This window comes from Tetrao urogallus (assembly GCF_951394365.1).
Source record: "Tetrao urogallus genome assembly, chromosome: Z".
NCBI lineage: Eukaryota > Metazoa > Chordata > Aves > Galliformes > Phasianidae > Tetrao > Tetrao urogallus.
The window spans coordinates 64,862,901-64,886,120 of NC_136816.1; the positions used below are offsets into that span (position 1 = coordinate 64,862,901).

Sequence of the window (23,220 nt, forward strand, 5' to 3'; positions counted from 1 at the left end):
GTGATTCTACAATCTGCTGAGGGCAATCTGCTAAGTGGTTAAGATGTCTATGTTGTGAGAACTGACTCTCCAGCAGCGATTACAACAGCTGTAGCATGACCAGAAAGCCTAGATAAAGGGCAAAAAACAAACAAAAAGTGGAGTATGCCACGGGCAGGCTGAAGAACGTGTGTGTTTGCGGTCTCGTGAACCCTCTGCAGCAGCTTCACAAAGCAAGAAAAGGCGACTATCGGGGCCCTGTAAAACACGACCCCGCAGTTCTTCTGTAAACTGTTGATTTTCACATTCCTCGCTGCTCGCCTGACCCTCATCCAGAAGGGAAAGCACATCGTAGAGCCTCAGCCCCACCAAAAGCCAACGGCGCGAGCAGGAAACCCGCCGCTAGCCAGACATCCGGACCCAGGGCGGAACACGGGACCGATCGAAACGGCCCAAGGCGCGGCACGCCCCGCTCCCCCCCGGGGCCCGTCAGCGCCCGCTGCGGCCGCTCGAGGATCGATGGTCTCGGCGCTCGGCAGGCAGCGGTCGCGCCATGGCGCTGAGCGGGCTGCGGGTGTTGGAGCTGGCGGGTTTGGCGCCGGCGCCGCTGTGCGGCATGATCCTCGCCGACTTCGGGGCCCGCGTGGTGCGGGTGGACCGGGCCCCCCGCTCCGCCGTGGCCACCGACGTGCAGGGCCGCGGCAAGCGCTCCTTGGCGCTCGACCTCAAGCGGCCCCCGGGCGCGGCGGCTCTGAGGCGGCTGTGCGGCGGGGCGGACGTGCTGATCGAGCCCTTTCGCCACGGTGAGGCGGCGGCGGAGCCCCGGGTTAGGAACTGGGGCTGCGCTGCGGGGAGCTGCGCTCGGGGAGGCTCCACGGCGGCGGCTCCGCGAGAGGGAGAGGGCGCGTGCGGTGCTGAAGGGGATCCCTCAGTTTGTGGCCCTTTTGATGTATGGGGAATGGGAAGGGATAACAGCTTCTGGGAGTTCATTTCCCTCGGCCGGGTAGGACAGACGGGGATTTGTGGAATCCATCCGACCAGCTGCACCAAAGGGAGAAACCGTGCTGTGCCAGGCCGTGCCCCACACTGCCTGGAGCAGGCTGAGCATGTGGTGCTGGGCACCGGCCGTAGGTCTGACAAGGCGTGTGTGAGCGTGGGCGGCGGTCCCACGGAGTCTGTCGGCCCTGCTTACGCTTGCGAGGTTACCTTAGTAGGTAGTCCTGGAGCTTGTGATTCCTCTGCAGGCAGCAGTTGTGTGTGAGATGCTTTATTCATTCATAAATCATGTTTTTAACTTCAAGGATTTCTAGTTCCGAGGGATGGAACTTCTTCCCTACAAGGACAGAATGAGGAAGATGGGGCTGTTCAGCCAGGGGGAGAGACGGCTCTGAGGTGTCCCGGTAGCAGTCTTACAGTATGTAAATAACGGCTGTAAGAAAGACCAGAGACTTCAGCAGGGTCTATTGTGATAGGACAGGGGGAAATGGCTTCAAACTAGGAGGGGAAATTTAGATGGGATTTACAGAAGAAGTTCTTCACAGTAAGGGTGGTGAGGCACTGGAACAAGTTTCCCAGACAGGCTGTGGACACCCCATTGCTGGAGACATTGAAGGTGAGACTGGAGCAATCTCTGAGCACCCTGATCTAGCTGCAGAGGTCCGCATTCATTGCAGGAGAGATAGGCTATGTGACCTTTAAGAATCTCTTTCAACTCAGATGGTTCTGTGATTCTATGATTATCTGGAAATGCAGGCAAATCTTTAACTAGACAGTAAGGTTCATGGCCTAAAACTACAAAAGGTAAATGTGTGATCCAGCATAAATTTAATGTGAACCAATGAGATGAGAAGGGGTCTAAGTGGAAGGAGAATTTCTTTAAGCATACATGTACTTTGACCTTCAGACAGTGGTCTTGTGGCTCAGTGTTGTTAAACACCCCATCCTCACTGGTATCTGAAAATCTTGCTCATGCAATAGCAAGAGATTCAGCAGAAAGTAGCTTTTGACTTTGTGTATTCTGAGCCAATACTGTATCTTTCTTGTCAAATAAGTGAATTTATGGAGGGAGTATATTTGGTTCTGTCAGTAACTCTTTCCACTGAAAGCTTTTATACAAGCCAGCCCTGAAGCTCTTGTGAACCTTCTTGACAACGGTTCCAATTTTAAGCTATGAATCCTAAAAACTTTTGTCTTTAGGAAGACTGAAATTCTTTTTTAATTTCCTCTTGGTAATTAGATGGACCTTGCTTTTCAGAGTAGGTGTGAGTAGAACTGCGGTACCAAATATCACCTGTTTCTCCGTAAATTAAATATTTTCAGTGCCCAGTAATACAAGAGGAGTAGGCCTGAAGGAATTTGAAGATGTAATAATTCTATGAACAATTTGAAACAAGTTGCAATAATAGGTTCTGGAGTAGAACAGACATACTAGTTATGTCAGTACTGGGACCTGTCCTGTTTAATGTGTTTATTGATGACCTGAACAAGGAGATTGAGTGGACCCTCAGTAAGTTTGTGGATGATACCAAGCTTGAAGGAAGTATCAATCTGCCTGGGGGAAGGAAGGTGCTACAGAGGGATCTGGAAAGGCTGCATCACTGGGCTGAGGCCCATAAAGATGAAGTTCACAGAATTCCACAGAATTTTATGGAAGGGACCTTTAAGGGTCATCTAATCCAAATCCCATGCGATGAACAGGGACATGCACAGCTCAATTAGGTTGCTCAGGGCGTGATACAGTTTCTCTCGAAAGTTTCCAGGGACAGGGCTTCAACCACAGGTTGTTCTGGGCAACCTGTTCCAGAGCCTCACCACCCTCACTATAAAAGATTTTCTGCTTATATCCAACGTCAGTCTACCCTCTTCAAGATTGAAGCCGTTTCCACTGTTCTATCACCACAGACCCTGCAAAAGAGTCTGTCCCTTTCTTGTAGCTTCTCTTCAGATACTGAAAGGCTCACCTCAGAGCCCTCTCTTTTCCAGGCTGAACAGCCCCAGCTCTTTCAGCCTGTAGTTGTTGAAGTGGTGTTCCATTCCTTGGATTGTTCTTGTGGCCCTTGTCTGGATGCACTCCAACAGGTCTTTGTCTCCCCTGTACTGAGGACTCCACATCTCAGTGCAGTACTTCAGGTGAGGCCTCACCAGCACAGAGTAGATGGGCAGGATCACCTCCCTTGCCCTGCTGGCCAAACTTCTTTTGATGCAGCCCAGGATACAGTTGGCTTTCTGGGCTGCAAGGGCACAGTTTCCCATCCATCATTACCCTAGGTCTTTTTAGGAGGACTGCTCCTTTCATCCCCCAGCTTTTATTGGTAATGAAGATTGCCCTGACCCAGGTAGAAGATTTGTTGAACCTCACGAGTTTCACCCGAGCACACTGCTGAAGCCTGTCTAGATCTACCTGGATGGCATTCTGTCCCTCTGGTGTGTTGCCCGCACCACACAGCTTGGTGTCATCAGCAGACTTGCTGAGGGTGCGCTCAACTACACTGTCCATTTTTTCTTCATTGAAGAAGATATTAAAGAGTATAGATTCCAGCATTGACTTCTGGGGACCCCACTTGTCACTGATCTCCATCCAGATGGAGCCATGGAGCCAGATGGACCACCACTCTCTAGACTCAATCCTGCAGCCAGTTCTTCATTCATTGAACAGTCCACCCATCAAATCCATATCTCTCCAATTTGGAGAGAAGGGTGCTGTGGGATAGCTTTTCAAAGGCTTACTAAAGTCCAAATAGATGATATCAGTGGCTTTTTCCTTGACCATTGATGCAGTGACACCATCATAAAATGCCACTAAGGTTGGTCAAAGGGGATTTGCCCTTGGTGAAGCCATGCTGGTTCTTCCCTGTCACCTCACAGCCTTCCATGTGCCTTAACATAGCTTCCAGGAGGATCTCCTCCATGATCTTCCTGACACAGAGGTGAAACTGACAAGTTGGCAGTTCCTGGGGTCACCCTTTTTGCCCATTTTAAAAATGGGTGTGACGTTGCCTTTTGTTCAGTCACCAGGGACATCACCTGATTGCCATGACTTTTGAAATGTCACTGAGAGTGGCTTGGTGACTACATCAGCTCGTCCCCTCAGGACTTGTGGATGCATCTCATTGGAACCCACAGACTTGTGGATATTCAAGTTCCTCAGGTGCTCAAAGACCTGATCTTCGCTTACAGTGGGAAGGATATTCCCTGTATTACCTGATCTCCCACTACCTAGCCAAACATTTGAGGGCTGTGTGGCAAGCAGTTATCAGAGAAGATGGAAGCAAATAATTTCCTCAGCCTTCTCCTTGTTACTGTTTTACCACCTTACTCGTGTCACTCACTAGGGGAGTACACCCTCGTGGACTTTCGTTTTATGGCTGAGGTACCTGAAGAAGCCTTTCTTGCTCTTTTTGGCATCCCTTGACAAGGTCAGTTCAAGCTAGGCCTTGGCTTTCCTGACCTTATCCCTATGTAGCCCATCTTTTGACCACGAACTCATTGCCAAGTAAGCCATTTTGTTGTCCAGAAAACCAAAGCTCTTCAGCAGCAGTGGCCACAAAACCAGGTATTTAAAGATCAGATCCTTTGATTTGTTTCCATATCCTTAGCCAACACAGGAGGCAAAGAGGAGATGATGATCGATGCATTGAATTCCTTTAGCTGTTGTCTCAAGGCCCTGAAGCACTTGACCCATGTATAGCTGCTTCATCTCTCCCTATATGGAAAAGCATATGGGGTTATGGCCTTGACAGCTGTACCAGGCTAGGTAGTTTCCTGGTGACATCTTGACTCCCAGCAGACTTCTCTAATAACAGGGTCTGCTCATCATGTTGGACATCAGTTCCTTGGAGGCAGGAATCACATACAACTAATACCCATCTCTTTTTCTTCAACATGACTCAATAAGACCAAGTGCCAGGTCCTGCACTTTGGCCACAAAAACACCAGAGATTGCTACAGGCTTGGAGCAGAGTGTCTGGATGACAGTGTGGAGGACATGGACCTGGGGGTGCTTACTGATGTTCAAATAAACATGAGCCAGCAGTGTGCCCTACTGTCCACAAAGGTCAATGGCATCCTATCTTGTATCAAAAATAGTGTAGCCAGCAGGAGCAGGGAGGTGAATGTCCCCCAGTACTCAGCTCTGGTGAGGCTGCACCTCAGGTATTGTGTTCAGTTTAAAGCTTCTCACTACAAGACAGTTGTAGAGGCCTTGAAGCGTGTCCAGAGGAGGGCAGTGAAGTTCGTGAGAATCTGAAGCACAAGTCTTAAGAGGGAACTGGGCCTAAGGGAACTGGGATTGTTTAGTCTGAAAGAAACTCGAGGTAGACCTTATCACTCTCTACAGCCACCTGAAGGGAGGTTATGGTGAGGTGAGGTTTGGCCTCTTCTTCCACATGACAAGCAGTAGGGCTAGAGGGAGTGGCCAGAAGTTGGGCCATGGCAGGTTCGGGTTGGATAGTGGGAAGAATTTCTTCTCTGAGAGAGTGGTCAGATGCTGGAAGAGGCTGACCGGAGTGGTAGTTAGTCACCGTCCCTGAAGGTGTTCATGAAACATTTAGATGTTGTACTGAAGGACGTGGTTTAGTGGGAAATATTGGTGGTACGTTTGTGGTTGGACTGGATGATCTTGGTGGTCTTTTCCAACCTTGATGATTCTGTGATTCTATGGTGAGTCAATCCCTCCTCTCCAAACTGACTCTGCCTGCAATCCCAGTACAGATAATGGCTTATAGTCTGAACAGAAGGCACTGAGCCAATAAAGATCTGTGTTTATTTGCAACTTGAATCTGCTTCTTTTAAATCCATTATTTTAGAATGCAAGATCAAAAATTTGGGCTTGATTACTGTAAACCCATGCTGATCAAGCTTGTATTTCATTGATTTCTAAAAGTTCCTTTTCCTCTACATTAGAAAACAACACACTTTCTTTTCTGTAATTATTGCAAATAAATTGTGGAATATATAGTGGCATGGTCCATTTGCATTCGTGAGTTAAAAGATACAGGCATGTGTGTTGTACTGAGAGACTAATATGATGAGGAGAATGAGCCTGGTCTAGTGGTCGGCAACCCTGCCCATAGCATGGTGGTTGAAACTAGATGATCTTAGAGGTCCTTTTTAAACCAGGCCATTCTATGATTCTGTGATATATTCCAGTGAAAAATGGAAGCAATTTCATATCATTTAAATGTGGAAACTATAAGAGTAAACTCTTTCCTGGGGTGAATTGTTTTAAAGTTATGCCTGGTTTTTGTGGCTTTCTACTATAGAGCAGAGCAAGCTCTTGGCCTGCTTTTGGAAAACAAAACAGAAAGCAGAAGAATAAGAAATTACCCTAAACCTTAATTTGCACTTAATTGGCTTGCATTCAAAATGTATGCAGTCTGCTGGTAATTTGTTACATTCTGACTGTTAATGTTTTAATATGAACAGTGATTTAGAATGTGTTATTTCAGAAATGGCAGTTCATTTCTGTTGTTTTATGAGTAAACCTTGAATCATCTATATGATTAAACATAAACGTGAATTAGGATTCTGTGCTTTGTCTCATTAAGGTGTCATGGAAAAACTTGGTCTTGGTCCAGAGGTCCTTCTGCATGAGAATCCCAGACTCATCTATGCTAGACTCACTGGATTTGGTCAGACAGGAAAATATGCCAAGTCTGCAGGTCACGACATCAATTACGTGGCTTTATCAGGTAGGCTGTAAAATTTTCTGTTGAATGAAATGTTATTTTTCTCCTAAGTCAAGACTCAAGCATTCACTGAGAAGTTCTTTGCACGTAGCTCAGATAACCTCAAATGCAGTCTGATGAGACCACTGACCTGGTCTAAAGCATACCTGTCAATGAAAGGACGGTTTCTTTCTCCTTCTGCTGCTCCCTGCTCATTTCTCCAGTCAGCTCTGATGCTTGCTTAACCCCTGTGGAAACTCACTCAGGTCCTTAACAAGTCAAAAACTAACCAGGAAAAAAGAGGATGTTTTTCTGGCAGGAAATTGAGATGAAGCAGTTCATTAAGAGATCTGACAGACATAAAATGCTCGTATGAGAAAGAATGAAATGTTGTTGGGACTGGACAGTTCTTTTTGGCAGCAACAGTGAGCTGTTAAGCTTGACCAGCATGACTCCTTAGACTGTACAGTTTTTTCCTTCCTTTGTGCTATTTATTGGAATAAGACTTTTTCTTTATAGAAAGGATGGACGTTTTTACGCATTTTTGTCTTTCTTTCTTTAGGAGCTTTTCTCCTAGAAAATCTGATTGTAATCCCCAAAGTTCTGTGGATAATATTGTGTATATTTGTGAGCATCTGCTTTAAAGTAAAGGAAAACTAAACAGCCTAAGCTATGTGAGCATGTTTTGCTTTTCTTCTCTAAGTGTCTGTATTGATACCAAGTGAGAAGAAAGGAAGTTTAAAATAACCTGGTTTTGTCTGTAGTGCTGTTTTCTTACAGTACTGTGTTGTGGACAGAATGCTGATTTCAAGTATCACAGTTCTGCAGGTATGCAGCATTAAACAACAAAATTACCCAACTCTGATGATAGCAATCAGTGCACCTTCAGTGCAGTCAGGCATGGCCTCATTTACTGATGTTCTCACTACTTCTGATTCTGCTGCTTCTCCAACTGTATGCAGGAGGAGAGAAATTGGGCCAAAAAATTCTTGGTTTCTGCCAGCTTGAAGGAAACAAGACAAAGTATTTTAAAGATATCTGTCCTCAAAAATGAGATATTACATTATGGGTAATTTCCCGATGAACTCTGGTTTTCTTTGAATAAATATGTTAATGTGATGGTGAATGAGAATCCTAAGATTGTGAAAATAGATTTCAGTCAGTGATGTGGCTTTACATTTGCATTACAAGCTTTGCAGAATTATTTGTACAGTGCACTCTGTTGTCTGTACTCAGGAAGTGAGTTGGAGCATTAGCTAACTAAATAGTGCCTCAGAATCACGCAGTTTTCAGGAGATTTTGACAATGTATATTGTGAGTCTCAGGCTTAGGTTAAAGGCTTAGGACAGACATGACCATATGCATAGTTTTATTTACCCAAAGGAAACTAAGAAGAATGAAGTGACTGTAAGAAGGCTGTTCAGAAAAATGCTGACAGATTCAGAGCTGTGACTGAGGTAAATTTAGCTACCCTTTACTCTATCCTCTTTCATCTTCTGCATAGTTTCTGGCATAAACATAGGCTCCTAGTGTCTGTTGCATGCAATCAGAGGTTACCTTTGTATGTTATTCATCCATTCCTCTGATACACAGCTTGTTTTTCAAGGATGGTTCAAGTGAGAGGATAGAATTGAGGATGTCAGCGTGAAATCCTTTGTTAGTACTGTTAATTTGTAGGTTATGCTCACTGAAGATTGTAAATCTGCATTTTTACTTTAAAAACTTCAAACGAGGAAAATTCACCGTTGTTGCTCTGAGGAATGTTCGTAACCCCTACTGAATTTTTTATGGGAGTTCTATCCATGCAGAAGTATTAATATGGAACTATTGTACACAAGTTAATTTTCTGTGAAATGTACTTATGTAGCCAAATGATCAGTGATTTTTCTACGAAATTCTAACTTCTTTATTAATTTATATTTAGATACGTCTTTATTGATGTGATTTCAGGTGTGCTGTTATTCTGTGAATGACAGAGTAACTATTTGCTAAAATGTGACAGGAGGTGAATCAGAAAGCCATTGAGAGAAGTTTGCTTTGGCCTGATTTTGCCTGCATAAATTGAAAAGAATGAAACTTGACTTACAAACATCAGTGTTAATGCGTATGTTTGCTTTGTTTGCTCTGCTTTCAGGTGTGCTGTCAAAGCTGGGTAGAAAAGGTGAAAATCCATATGCACCTTTAAATCTTCTAGCTGATTTTGCTGGTGGAGGTGTGTTATGTGCACTGGGCATCATTATAGCCCTTTATGAACGTACCATATCTGGCAAAGGGCAGGTTGTTGATGCAAGTATGGTAAGTCTTGTCTTGGGAAAGGGGTGGAAAAGTGGTTGAATTTGTTTTTCACGACTTTTTTTTTATTTTTTCCCCACTCTAAATCTCTTAAAAGGAGGAAGTTGGAGCTACTGACTAACTTTAAAATTGAGAACTTGGAGTGGGAAAGTAAATAACCTCATAAAACAGCTATTTTTTCTACCTGTAGGCAGATTTCACAGGTCACTGTTACCATGACATCCTTTCAACATGGGAGACATACTGAAGCTCTTCTCCAGTGCCTTTCCCTATTTTTCTTCTGCCAGTCTAACTTCTTCAAAAACTGTTAGCTGTGTACATTTGGTGAATAAATTTGATATTTAGAAATAGGATATGCAATAAACAATACATTACAGCAAAAATAATGATCCTAATAAAATATTTGCATTAGTTTTGTCCTAGACAAAACTGCTTGTCAATTAGAGGTGGATCATGTCTTATGAGAAGCCCTGTTCCCTTGAAAAATTACACAGCCATGGATCATTGCCAAGAAATTAATTTCAAACGCTTTGCATTAATGTGCTGTAAAATAAAGGATAATTCTTTTGTTGTTTAATAATTAATATTGCAGAATTTTTAATCACAGAATCATAGGATCGCTTGGGTTGGAAGTGAGCTCAAGGATCATCAAACTCCAACCCCAGTACAGGGCCACCCATTTACACATATAGAATTAATATATGTTCACATTTATTCTTGAAACCTTTCAAGTGTGCTGTCTCCCCCCCTCCTCACCTCTCCTCCCTTCTCTCTTTCACTTTCCTCCTCTCTGAATTTGTGTGTGGGCTTGTTTTATTTCTAATTATTTTTAAAGTGTTTTTTGCATTCAGGTGAATGATGGGCAAAGGATTGGGTTTAGTAAATTCACAGAGGATGTGGATGTGGGAAGAGCTGCAAGCATGTTGGATGACAGGATTAGAATTGAAACTGACCTTTACAAATCAGAGAGATGACCTGAAAAGAATTGGCTGAAATTCATTGAGACCTTTGCTCTGTAATTTTCTAAAACAGAAACAATTAGCTGCACAAATGTGATATGAGAACAATAGTCTGAAGTATCATCCTGGAGGTTTATAGTAGTCACAAGCTGAACATGAGTCAACAATGTAATATTGTTGTAGAACACATACACACTGTATTGGGATGTATAAACAGGAAATAGAGCCGGCAAGGTTTCTTAAGTGATTCTTCCAATCTGGTCAGTATTTCTAAAGCCTCAGAAAAATACTTTTTCTGACTCTGGACATTGTCCTTCAGAAAAAAAAGGTCCCATTAAAGGAGATCTAATGAACATAACAGAAATGATTATGAGTGTAAAAAACGTGGCCTACAAAGGAAAATTGAGAAGATTTGCATCTTTGAAAACATATGGCAAGTCTTCGAATACTTAAAACACTTCTTGTAGTTCAGAATAGAATGGTTCAATTGGAAGGGACCTTAAGAGATAATTCAGCTCAACTATTTGAAGTATTACTTCATCTTCACAACTCACAGAAACACAGAGTTGTAGGGGCTGGAAGGGACCTTTAGAGATTATTGAATCCAACCCCCTTGCAAAGCATGCTTCCTACAGCAGGCTGCACAGGTAGGCGTCTAGGTGGGTGTTGAGTATCTCGAGAGAAGGAGAATCCACAACCCTCCTAGGCAGCCAATTCCAGTGCTCTGCCATCCCTACTGTGAAGAAGTTCCTTCACATATTGCTGCAGAATTTCCTATGCTCTAGTTTTCAGCTGTTACAGAATCACAGAATCCCATAAAAAAAAAAATCCCATGGCCAGGACTGGAGAGACCTCAAGGATCATGAATCTCCAACCCCCCTGCCACAGGCAGGGCCACCAACCTCCCCATTTAATACTAGGCCAGGCTGCCCAGGGCCCCATCCCACCTGGCCTTGAACACCTCCAGGGACGGGGCATCCACAACCTCTCTGGGCAGCCTGTGCCAGCACCTCACCACTCTCTCTGTAAAGAACTTCTCCCTGACATCCAACCTCAATCTTTCCTCCCTCAACTTAAAACCATTTCCACTTGTCCTGCCGTTATCTACCCTTTCAAAGAGTTGATTCCCCTCCTGTTTGTAGGCTCTCTTTAGGTACTGAAAGGCTGCAATGAGGTCACCCTGCAGCCTTCTTTTCTCCAGGCTGAACAAGCCCAGCTCCCTCAGCCTGTCTTCATAGGGGAGGTGCTCCAGTCCCCTGATCATCTTCGTGGCTCTCCTCTGGATCCTCTCCAACAGCTCCTTGTCTTTCTTGTACTGGGGACTCCAGACCTGGATGCAGTACTCCAGATGGAGCCTTGTCCTGTCCCCACAGACTGCTGAGAAGAGGTTAGGCATGTACCTTTGACTCCCACATTTAAGATATTTATAAACATTGGTAAGATCTCCTCTTTTCTCAAAGCTGAACAGATGCAGGTTGCTCTGCCTTTCCTGATAAGAGAGGAACTTTAAGTTACTAAAAATGTGAAAGTATTAGTATAAGATCCTAAAAAATAAAATATTTTAAGTTACTAAAAAAATTACGTGAGTCTAGTCAGTGCAAGTCCACTAATGTCCTTATAAGATCTCTGGCTCATTGGGAATGAAATGTGGGATATTTTTTGGTTGTAGGAACATGTGTCAGATGCTTACCTCAGACGAATTAAGTAACTGGTCTGGACAGCTTCATGTATTGTCTCTTCTCATTGACTTTACTAGAGTCAATGAGGATCGTAGGTTTCAGTACAGTGGGCATGATAGTTCCCACATGCTGTGTATGATGTAGGGTGGATGCCACGAATCAGTATGATAGGCACAGTGATGCTTCTGCACTCCCACACGTTTGAGTTAGGACAACAGTTTGGATTCACTTGAAATTTAGACAGAGAGTCTACAGCTGTTGGTAGGCAGCTGATCAAGCATGACTCACTGCCTGTGGAAAGACAGCCACAGGAAAAGATGGTGATAATGATCACTTGCATAATAGTCCCATGGCAAGAGCATTTAGCTGACAGAAGGCTGGAGTTCCAGGTCTCTCTCATCCTGGAGATGTTCAAAAGTAAAACTCCCACATCGTAGAAGAGTTCCTCAGTCACGAGGATAGAAGTTAGATTGGTGTGGGTTTATTCTCAGTTTTGTTTGAACTGTTTCATTCTGCCGAGGGAACAGAGGACTCATGGAACTAACAGAGGTCATCCAGGGGAATTGTGCCTCTGGATTCTCATCCCTCCTTCAGAAGCTGTTAATGCTTTTAGCATTAGGATGTCATTAAATGAAATGCCCTAATGATTATGATAATCACTGTATGGTTAGGCTAAAGTGAAGTCTTGCCATGTTGTCCTTTTCATGTTTTAAAAGAAAGTGACCACATTAATGTATGTATGTGGTGTAATTTGAGCATGCCTTTGTAGATTTGTTGAGGATGCTAGACACTTTGGTCTGAAGTGCAGCCGACTTAATGAAGAAGCTGGCTGCCCAGTGACCCAGGTAGGGGTATTTTGAAATCCATGTATCAGACCAAAATAGTAGTGCTATTTTTTGTGTCCGCAGGGCAGATAATACATTGGATAGATATCATCAGTAGTTCTGACAAATTTTTTGAACCAAAATCTAACTTGTAGTTAGAGCTTATTCTGGAATTAGCCCTTACTTGCAGTGTTTTTTGTGTAATTCTTTGTTAAAATGAGCAGTGCAAGATTTAAGTGGCAGGAAATTGAGAAAGTGGTCAAGCAGTACGTATTAAATGAAAGCGCCTTCATGACTGCATATTTCAAAGATTTTCATACTTTAAATTCTTGTTTTAAATGGTAGAAATTAATATAAATGAAAAATTAGTAGCTTTTTATTGTGATGCATACACTGTGAAAATAGGACGTCATCTAATTTTAATCATGATGTTTACACAATCCTTATTGGCACACAGCCTGAGGGATCTTGTATCAATCCCGTTGACATTTCTATGTTTTGAGACTATACGGCATTTCTCTTTACAGTCACATATAATGCTCATATAACAGATGTATGTACATTATGCATTATTACATGCTTATTGTATATTATATACATATATTAGATATGTATTATACATTACATACATATATATTACATATTATATATAATGGTATAACAAATATACATAGAATACTGGTGAGAACATCTTACAAAAAAGAAAATTACATCTTACAAAATTACCAACCTGTAATAAAACAAAATTAATGCTGTTTTGCCTTTCAAGCTCCTAGTATTACTACAGAGATATGAGTGTTGACTAGATAATTACACAGCTCAGGTTTTTCACTTTTCCATCGGAATGTTTCTGGTCATGTCCTATTACTGTCATATCTTCTCTTACAATTTTTCTAGTGCACTCAGAAGAAATTAGACCCTGTTGGTGAGCAAAACTGTAGAGTATGGTTTGCTTGGAAAGACGGGAACAAGTAATTACATAAAAGCTGAAACGACTTGAATTTTCAACTAGTTGTGCTTTGCATAACCAAAATTTTGAGGAGAGATCTGAAACAGAATTAACCATGTTTTTAGTGCTATATTCATGAGACACTTGCCTATTCAAAGGTTACCCTGGTATGTTGCTCTACTTCTCGGTGACAAGAGTGGGAGAATGTATTTTTTAACTTAGGGATCCAGATGAGCTTTTCGGTTTACATGTTGTAGTAAAATTTTAACCTTCAATTTCCTTTTAGTTGTAAAAATAGCAGTATAGTCAGTACATTCAAGAAAATACAGTGTTCAGAATTGTATGTTTTTATATATTTTGTATAGTTTTATATACATAAATATATATGCATGAAGATAAAAATACAGAAAAACTGATACTTAAAGGATTGATGCTTACTGGTATAGGTATCTTGATTTCTAGAGGTAGAACACTTGATGGTATGCAATGTTCTACAGAGGCAAGAAGTTTATTCTTTCAATGAAAATTACTTATTGTTCTCTCTTAGTGGATATAAAATTGCTAAAGATTTACTGAAGCTGTTGTTTTGTTTTTCTGTGCATCTTTAAGGTAGAAGGAATAGCATACATAAGTTCTTTTCTGTGGAAATCACAAAATTTGGGACTCTGGAATAGACCGCGAGGTGAGAACCTGCTAGACAGTGGTGCACCATTTTATGAAACCTACAAGACCGCTGACGGAAAGTTCATGGCTGTTGGTGCAATTGAGCCTCAATTCTATGACCAGTTAATAAAGGGTGAGTAGCCTGGAACAGTTTTTTCTCATCAGCAATGCATTATTGAATGACATGAAACTAACTTCCTGTTAAATCCTGTTGATTTCTTTGTAAAAGGCAAACACTTCTTGAAACCAAATGGATAGTGTGGTAGCAGAAGATTTTCCTGCTCTCAGAATTGATTTGTTTGTATTTTATCCTTGTGTGTTACCCTCAGATACTACACTTAAATGAGAAATTTTCTTCTGGATTTACAGCATTGATCGTCCATGATGTGGCTTGGTTTAAGCACTAATAAACTATTTTTTGGAACCATTTTCTTCAATGGAAAGTGAATATGCTTTAAAAGAAGATTTAATTCTTTGACACCGCAAATAAGATTGCAAGAAGTTTCCATTATTTCTGCTATAAAATTTTTAAAGAGGATTGAACTTATTTTAGAAGTAAATGCTTATTGAAAATAATTAAAGTAAACTGGGAAAATTTTATAAAAAACAAAATTTTATGAATTAATTTCTGTTGCAGAATTTGAGTGTTCTTTTTTTGTGTGTGTGTGTCCAGCTGTGGATGTGATTTCTGTATTTGACTTAAGAGTTTTGAAATAGGATTATAAAATTCATGTTTGATAAATTAGGATGAATCATGATATAAAACCTATATAAAACAATTAGAAAGTGTCTAGGGGAGTGTTATGAAGATGGTGAGGCTCTGGAGGGCAAGATGTGAGAGCTGAGGGCTCTGGGTAAGCTGAGGGGAGGCCTGATGGCGACTGCAGCTCCTTATGGAGCGGAGGGCAGCTCTGCTCTGTGTGACAGCCACAGGCCCGAGGGAACGGCATGGAGCTGCGCCAGGGGAGGGCTGGGGGTGGGGAAAGGCTCTGCACCAGAGGGCAGTGGGCATGGAACAGCCTGCCCAGGGCAGCGGGCACGGCACTGAGCTGCTGCAGCTCACAGTGCATTTGGACAGTGCTCTGACACTGGGTTTGGATTCAGGTGGTGCTGTGTGGAGCCAGGAGTTGGACTCAGTGATCCACACGGTCCCTTCCAACTCAGGATATTCTGTAATTCTATGCAGAATCATTATTGCATGAGCTTAAAACATACAGTAATGTTTTAATTTCAGAAATTTATGGCATTAATTAAATTAAATCTTACTTCCCAAAATAATTTGATGTATGTTTTCTGTTTGTAGTGTTCTGAGTATGAAATACTTCAAAAGTTGTCAATCTAATTTTAATTTTGTTTAATGAGAAGGAGTACCAGCATATGATATAGCTAATGTGGATATTTTCAGACAGTGTTACGTGTACAGCTTTTTTGTACAGATGACTTAAACATGGTAAATCTTTGCTGAGTGAGGATGACGGTGCCTTATTCAGTGACTGTTCACTGATGATTCTGTCAGTTGTAGAGTTGGTACTTTCTCATAGGCAGTTACTGCCAGCTCTGCCCCAGTCTGTGCTAACAAGAGCATAGTCAGTTTTTTAGGAGTTTTTGAAAATCAGTAGTGTAGTTAAGACAAGATGACATGAAGGTACAGGGTTGTAAGATGAGACATGCCTGTGATGAGTGAGATCCCTAAATAGCTAAGGGCTGTTTATCAGAATTGTTGCATGTTGTTATGTGAAATGCAAATGGCAGGCTTCTGAAATAACTCACTGATTCGCTTAGCACTGTGTGGTGCACCCAGATGCCAGGTTTGGAAGATCCATGTTCCTGCCTGAAGATAGATGTACACCTGTTTCTAGTTGACCTGAGAATACCATGTATGTCTTTTAAGTTCAATTTGTGTGCTACTCTTTCTTGAAAGAGATTGTTGTTTATTTCATGCTGCAGTTCTTGGAAATGCTATTTTCATCCAACCTCTGCAATCTTTCTTCACGTGCAAGAAACAACTTGAGATGAAAAATAAGTGTAAAGCTATATTGAAGTAAAATGTAACCTCCTATTTTGGAAGTTACGAATCGGAATTCCAGTACATGTCTTTAGGGAGAAGGCCCATATTAAATACAAGGGAAAGAAAAAAGGAATAGATATGCAGTACTCATGGCTACAGTGTTTTATTCTTCTCAGGAGGGTAAGTCGCAGGAATAGAATAGAATCCATAGTTGTTATTAAAGGAAGTAGATTCTGTAGTGGAGTCAAGTGTTGGTCTGTCACTTTTTCTCAGTGAACCTTTGCTGAGCACCCCAGCATCATGTGCTGATTTTTGTCCAGGACGAAGTCTTGGACTTTTCTCTGTCAGGAAGCCAGTCACGTGTTCTGCAAAAGTCGCTGTGATAGATGAATCTGGTGTTCACACAGTGTATCATGATCACTGTCTAATTTCTGTCTTAACTAGATATCTATTTATTGAGAAAACTGCTGAAATTTGTGATTTTTTCAGAAATTTGTAGCGTAAATTTGGAGCAGTAACTATAAATTCATCTGTCTGTGCTTTATTTTCATGCTTGAAAATAAATTCCATTTGCTTAAAATGTGTGTTTACTTAATTTTAATGGCTGAAGTTTCAGAAGTTATTTCAGCTATAAAATACTGTGTACTATAAAATATGTGTACTTAGATGTAAGTTACAGAATCACAGAATGTCAGGGATTGGAAGTAGTCCAATCTCCCTGCTGGAGCAGGAACACCTGAGTCAGATTACACAGGAATGTGTCCAGGTGGGTTCTGAGTGTCTCCAGAGGAGGAAACCCCACAACCTCCCTGGACAACCCATTCTGGTGATCTGTTACCATTACTGCGAAGGTGTTTTTTTCTCATATTAATATGGAATCGCCTGTGTTCCAGCTTGCACCCATTGCCCTTTGTCCTATCGTTGGTTCTAAGTATCTATGTTCTAAGGCTGAGATGTATAATCACAGTTGTGTGTGTTTCAGTGAGCTTCTTTAAAAAAATCAATGTTACAGACTGCAGTCCTTTAAGGACTGCTTTTTGCCTATCTGTTTTTTCTCATTTCTTATCACTAGTTTTCTTTCAGTTTTCTGTAAAAGTGAGACTGAACTAATATTTTTTCACTACATTGTTTTTAAAATAAGTTGTCTTTCCTCATTGCATTCGTGAGCATATTATGATTTTTTTTATGCTTTCACATAGGAATAATTACCCCCTTCAGTAGCTCTGCTTGCAAGCTTTCTGAGGCAGTAATGTACTGAATTAGAACAGATGGTTTGTCTTACAGCTTTGGGAATTTTCTTCCTTTTTGAGATATCTGTTACAGCAACTCCGTTCGGAATTTAAGCTTTTGAATGTGACGGAATGAGAAGCAGCTTGTGAGAACTGTATTCCTATTTCACAACCCAAGGAGCTTTGACTTAGGCTGAGCTGTCTGTTCAAGGTATTAACTTTCTGCTTTGAGGTAGCTTTAAAATAGTATGTTCCAGTTTCCATAGTTTTATTTCACACTTAATTTTTTCCCTCTGTAATTCTGGTCAGTTCTGCTGGTGCTGTTCCAGATAAAATCTAAAGCCTCTTTACGTCTCTCTGTCCATACTCACAGAATAAGTTACTTTTACCATTCTTTTCTAATGAGAACACAAGAATAGAGGTTTTGTGAAAGTAATAGTTGGAGATTTAAGGATTGCAAAAGTGACCGGAGGACATGGTTTCTGAAGGAGTTGTCACTGCCCTGAGAATTCTGTTGGCTTTTGCTTCACTTCAGTGTTTTCCTTAAGAATTAAGAACCCAGTACTGGAATTGAATGCAGTTAATGAAATAGCGAGGAAAGTTCTTTCTTAAGGATCTTCAGGGGGAAACTTAGTAAGTCAAAGAAAATACATCTTGGTTTGAGAAGAATGTTGGCTTTTGTGGATTGTGTTCAGGGAAAATTAAATTTTTTATCACAGATTTTTAAAATTTAAAAATAAATTGGTTATAAGAGAGACTGAAGCTGTATGAAATAGATATGGTAAATAATTGGTGTAATACCTTCAGTATCATGAGTTGAATTCTGACTTCACTGCAGACCTTTTCCTGTTCACAAGCATGCTTAATCTTTTTGCTGATATTATTATTACAAAAGTTAGCCAATGAATAACGAAAATATCTTTGCATTTTACAAGAAACCTGGTGTAATGTACATGTGCTATTTATATGAAGTCTCAGTATTTAGATAAAAAGAGTCAGAATGTCTTCCTGCTGACCTATAAACTGCAAGTTTCTTTGATGTTTAGCAGTATGAGCTTAGTTTTGCAGAAGCCAAGCTAAGAGAGGCATGTAGAACATGAGGTTCATATATCAGGTAAGAAGCATGAACTTTGCCCTGCCTGTGGCAGTGGAGCTAGAACTTGATCCTTGGGGTCCCTTCCAACCCAAGCCATTCCATGGTTCTATTATTCTATGAACGTCACTGTATAAAGTGAACTTTGTGTAAATTTACATTGATAGGAAAAGCAGAAACAGTCACAAGAAGTATGAAAATGTGTTTAATAAATGTTTTACGACATGAGCAACTTCTATTTAAAAGGATGGAAAAAAATTTAGAAAGCACTGGAAAAACATAGTTAAATCTTTCTGAAGGATTTCTCCAGAGCTCTCCGTTTAGTGATGGTGACATACCATATACTGTTTCAAAAATCTATAAATGTTCTGAATTCAATGCAACATCGTTATTAAGAAACGCACTGAGTGCATGAACCTTATAGTTCGCAATTAAATTGGAGCTAGTGGTCCTAATGGTTTCCTCATTACATTTTGGACAATTTTCCCACATAATTTTAGGTCTTGAGTTTGCTTTGTATGAGTTTGTTTTAAAATTTCTGCAGAAATTGTGTTTCCAATTTGTTGCTTCAGTAAATAGTGTGCAGATAATGATTCAATAAAGCTGTGGCAATTATGAGAAAGCATTGCAAGGAGGCCTAATTTTTCTTTTTTTTTTCTTTTTTCAAAAACCATTATGTCAAAGCTGTACCGGGTAGGTTATTTGGCTTTTTAAACAAAAATCTTTAGATGAAAATGAAACAAGAAAAGCTTGGAAGCCAGTCTTGATTGCTCTACCAGATACTCTGTGTAAAGGATATTTTGCTTTTGATTATTTTGGGTGAAATATGTCATTTTGCGGTATCCCAAACAATTCTGTGCTGTGTAATTGTTTCCTTGTTGACTCAGTTGTTCCTGCTGCAATTCTCTTCATCTGCACCACGAATGGTTAGCACAAGCTGGAAAATGAGAGGCTTTGGTGCTTAAGTGTTGTCAGTTCATACTATTTAAAGTTGAGGTCTTCAGTGGCCCTTGGAAAATGAGCGTGTAATATTAAATTCTAGGTTCTGTATATTGTTTTGTTTTACTAGAGGATGTGTGGTTAGATTCAGCCAACTTTCCATCTGGCACAGTCTCCAGACATAATTGTGTAATGGGATAACGGTAGATCTTTATTCGTATTGGACCGAATGGTAGAATGAAAAGCAAAATCAATAAGCATATTGATGCTAACCAGACAATGTTCCCAGTTGACCTAGTTTTAGGCATTGGGATGGAGTCTCAGGTAGTATACTGTTACTTAGATTTCCACCTGTTGTGGAAGGTGAACTTAAATCACCTCCTAGTTCTTAAGTAAACCGTCTCACACTGTTCATTCTCAGTTAAATGATCAACTCCGTTTTGTAAGGATCATTAGGTTCAATTTAATTATGTATACTTAACCACTGTGAGTACTTAATCCTTTTATGTGAGTAGCTATCCCATTATGATATGAATGGCTAGGAATAATATTAGTGATCTAAGGTGCATGTGACCTTGTGACTTGATAAGGACAAAGGCTTATCATGTAATAGTAGATAATGGAGTATTCTTGGGAATCTCTAATTTGATGGGAACATTATTATTCTGCCTTTGGCTGTCTTGATTTTCTTCTAAATGTGAACTACTATATTTCTGCATCTGGACATTAGCAATTTTCTGTGCTATATTTTGCAGTATCAAAGTAAGATTTAGAAGCATGTATTCATTTTAAAATTACTGTTTAAGAATCTTGCGAGCAGCACCATTTCATATTAGCTTTGTAATTTGGAGGCAACTGAGAGGCCCAAGAAATGCATGTGGTGGAGATTCTGAGGAACAAGAAAGAAGGTGTTTTCTTTTCTTCTCTTTTATGTTCCTCTTAGCTGCATTTCCACTCCTTTCAGTGATAACAAAGATGTAGAAATAGTGCAAGATACAGAAATGTTGCTGTTTTCTTTTTTTTTTTTTCCTATCTGCAGCTGAAGATGGGAGTTCTGTGTAGATGCTACATACAAACAGCATCTGTTACATAAGCTTGTTAACAGTTGCACATCAGATCATTGTTCTGATAGTAGCTGCATCAAAAGATGAAAGGATGGCTTGAAACCAAAATTTTGCAGAGCTCCACATTTTCTCTGCCTTTTGAATAGAGCAGTTTTTTGTTTGTTTTAAAGCATTATGATATAATTGTTCTCAAGCCTTTCTTAATTTCTGAGATTAACTTCTGTCCTGTACACGATTTCTGCATTTTGTCTGCTTCATTGAAGCTGTTAAATTTCAGCATGTGATCATTTTGAGTAGCCTTCTGTGTACCAGTTCTGAATTCTGTTTGATGTAGACTGGAAATACAGGTTAATTATGTTTCTTGTTTCTTATTTCTTTTTTTGCTTCTCATTAAGAAGAAATGTTAGCAATTCTTCCATCTCCTTCAAGTAGGAGTATGGAGTACAAAGAGCAGAATACGTGAGAACAGAAATAGAGATGGGAAATTGCTGCAAAAGAGAGATCTGAACCTCCACACTGAGAAAGAAAGTGATGCCTAGTTGGGAGAAGGGCTTAGGACCCCTTAGTTCAGAAAATTTTCAGTACAAAGCCTACATACCAAACTGTTGTGTCTCAGAAGGGCTGTGTGTATTGTATACCTAGGTAGTCCGTGTGACTGACCTGGTAAGCTGGGTTCTTAAGCAGTTAGGGGGTGTAAGTTTAAGAGCAAAAGCAGAAGAATCTGAGCCTAGGAAGTGCTGGAGACGTGAGAGCAGTGGATGCTGCTGGAGCCCATTTGGACTGAGTGGGTCTGAGAAGCTGATCAGTTAGCCTGTATCCACCCACAGCCAAGCTATATCATTCACATTGAGCCTGACCATATCCATCCTCACTGTCTTCTCAACTCTAGCATGGAAATACTCAATGATTTTGGACTCTTAACAGCTTCTGAGTCATGAGTACATTGCTGCATCCCTCAACCCAGTCAGCAGAGTTTTGTACTTCCTAGTAGATAGCACAGTATCTATTCCAGAAAATGTTTTCAGGACGAAAATGTTACCTCTGAAGTGTCTATAAAAAGGATGAACTTAGTTAAATACTGTTTGCTCTAATTGGAAATCATGTAACATTTTATTTTTCTGCTCCCTCACCTATGTCATCAGTATCCTAGTGATTTTTTTTTCAGTTAGTATGACATGCTGCATTGGACTGTCTGCAAAATAATAGGATATTGATAGACGTACTTACATACGGGCAGCACTTTATTTTATCTAAGCTAAGTTGTTCTGCTTTTCTCCTTTCAGGTCTTGGGCTGGATTCAAGTAAACTTCCCAATCAGTTGAGTTTCTCTGATTGGCCTGAAATGAAGAAAAAGTTTGCATCCATCTTTGCACAGAAGACACAAAGTGAATGGTGCAGTATATTTGATGGATCTGATGCCTGTGTGACCCCCGTTCTATCCTTTGATGATGCTCCCTTACATCAGCATAACAAACAAAGGAGTTCTTTTATCAAAAATGATCAGGAAGAGATAAGTCCTAGACCTGCTCCTCTTCTTTCAAGGACCCCTGCTGTTCCATCATTTGAAAGAGATCCTTTTATAGGCGAGCACACAGAAGAGGTGCTTCTAGAATATGGATTTACTCAGGAAGAGATTGCAAAACTTTATTCTGATAAAGTAATAGAATCCAACAAACTAAAAGCTAATTTGTAATCAGATGAACTTTGGGCTAATGCAGTAAGATTTAATGTATTGAATTACATGACAAAGGAATATTTGTGTGCTGTTTCTTTTAAATGAATATTAATAATAATATATGAATGAATAATAAATGAAGTTTTAAATCTAATGGAGAATACTGGGAGTTCTGTATTTGTGTACCTGGATGGTTTGTTGTCTACAGCGACACCAAAAATGTGTTCTGAAGTTCTGTGCTGTTTGTCATAGTAAGCAGATGTAAGTCCTCAAAATATTTTTTTAAACTGTATATCCTGTGAAACTTTTGGTTCTTTTAACTCATAGTTAAACTGTTCCTTTGTAATGTATGCCATAATTAATTGAAGGCAATTCTATTCTTAAAATACAGTTAAATGCTTACTAAGCAGTTGATTCTTTACTCATACGTTAATGGGAATCTTATCATATTGGTTGATTTACCTTATCATACCAAAACAATGATCCAAGTAATGCTGTTTCCTTGTGTTGCTACAGAGTTATTATGATAAAGTAATTGTATTTAATATCCTGTCTATGTTTTCTTAATACAGTCTCCTGATTGTATTATGTTCAGCATCCCAGTTTGCCTAAAAATAATTTTGGAAATAAATTCCTCATTGTAAAATATCTGCCAAATATTGATATTTTACTTTCTTTCTGGAAAAATGAAAGGCATGGGTAGTAGCAGAGGTTTTAAACAAAGGTTATACTGTAGTGGTTATTTCCTTCAAAATTAGTAATTTGAAACGTTCTTTTCTCCTTCAACACAAATTATATATATTTACAATAATTAGTTATATATGGATTTAAATATAATCCTCCTTAGTTCAGTGTGTGAAGAATTTTGACACAAAGGGTTGTTATTTTAAATAATTTTGGTCATTTTTTAATCTTGCTGAAGATAGGCTGGTTGCTTGTGAAGATTTCCAAAGCTGAGATACACTTTATTTTACATTTATCATGGCAAAGTGTCTGCATTACTACTATACAAAAAGACTTTTTACATTCATTTTTATATTGCACAAACACCTGAATGGAAGCAAGAATTATCCAGTAGACATTGACAGATTAGTTAACAATTATTAAAAGCATTTTAAGTTTCCCATTTGTAATCAGTTTGATGAATTAGAATGTTATATACCATTGCATTACCACATCGTCATAGAGTCAGAGAGGACCAC

At 40.2% G+C, this 23,220-nt stretch overlaps 1 protein-coding gene across 1 annotated transcript; it reads left to right on the forward strand.

Moving 5' to 3' along the window:
• Window positions 1-532: 532 nt before the first annotated feature.
• On the forward strand, window positions 533-22,036 carry AMACR (alpha-methylacyl-CoA racemase; the record flags this gene model as incomplete). Its single annotated transcript, XM_079548628.1, has 5 exons — window positions 533-782; window positions 6,525-6,668; window positions 8,779-8,939; window positions 13,957-14,143; window positions 21,627-22,036. 5 exons carry the CDS (start codon window positions 533-535, stop codon window positions 22,034-22,036), a joined length of 1,152 nt encoding a protein of 383 aa, XP_079404754.1.
• Between the last annotated feature and the right edge of the window lie 1,184 nt (window positions 22,037-23,220).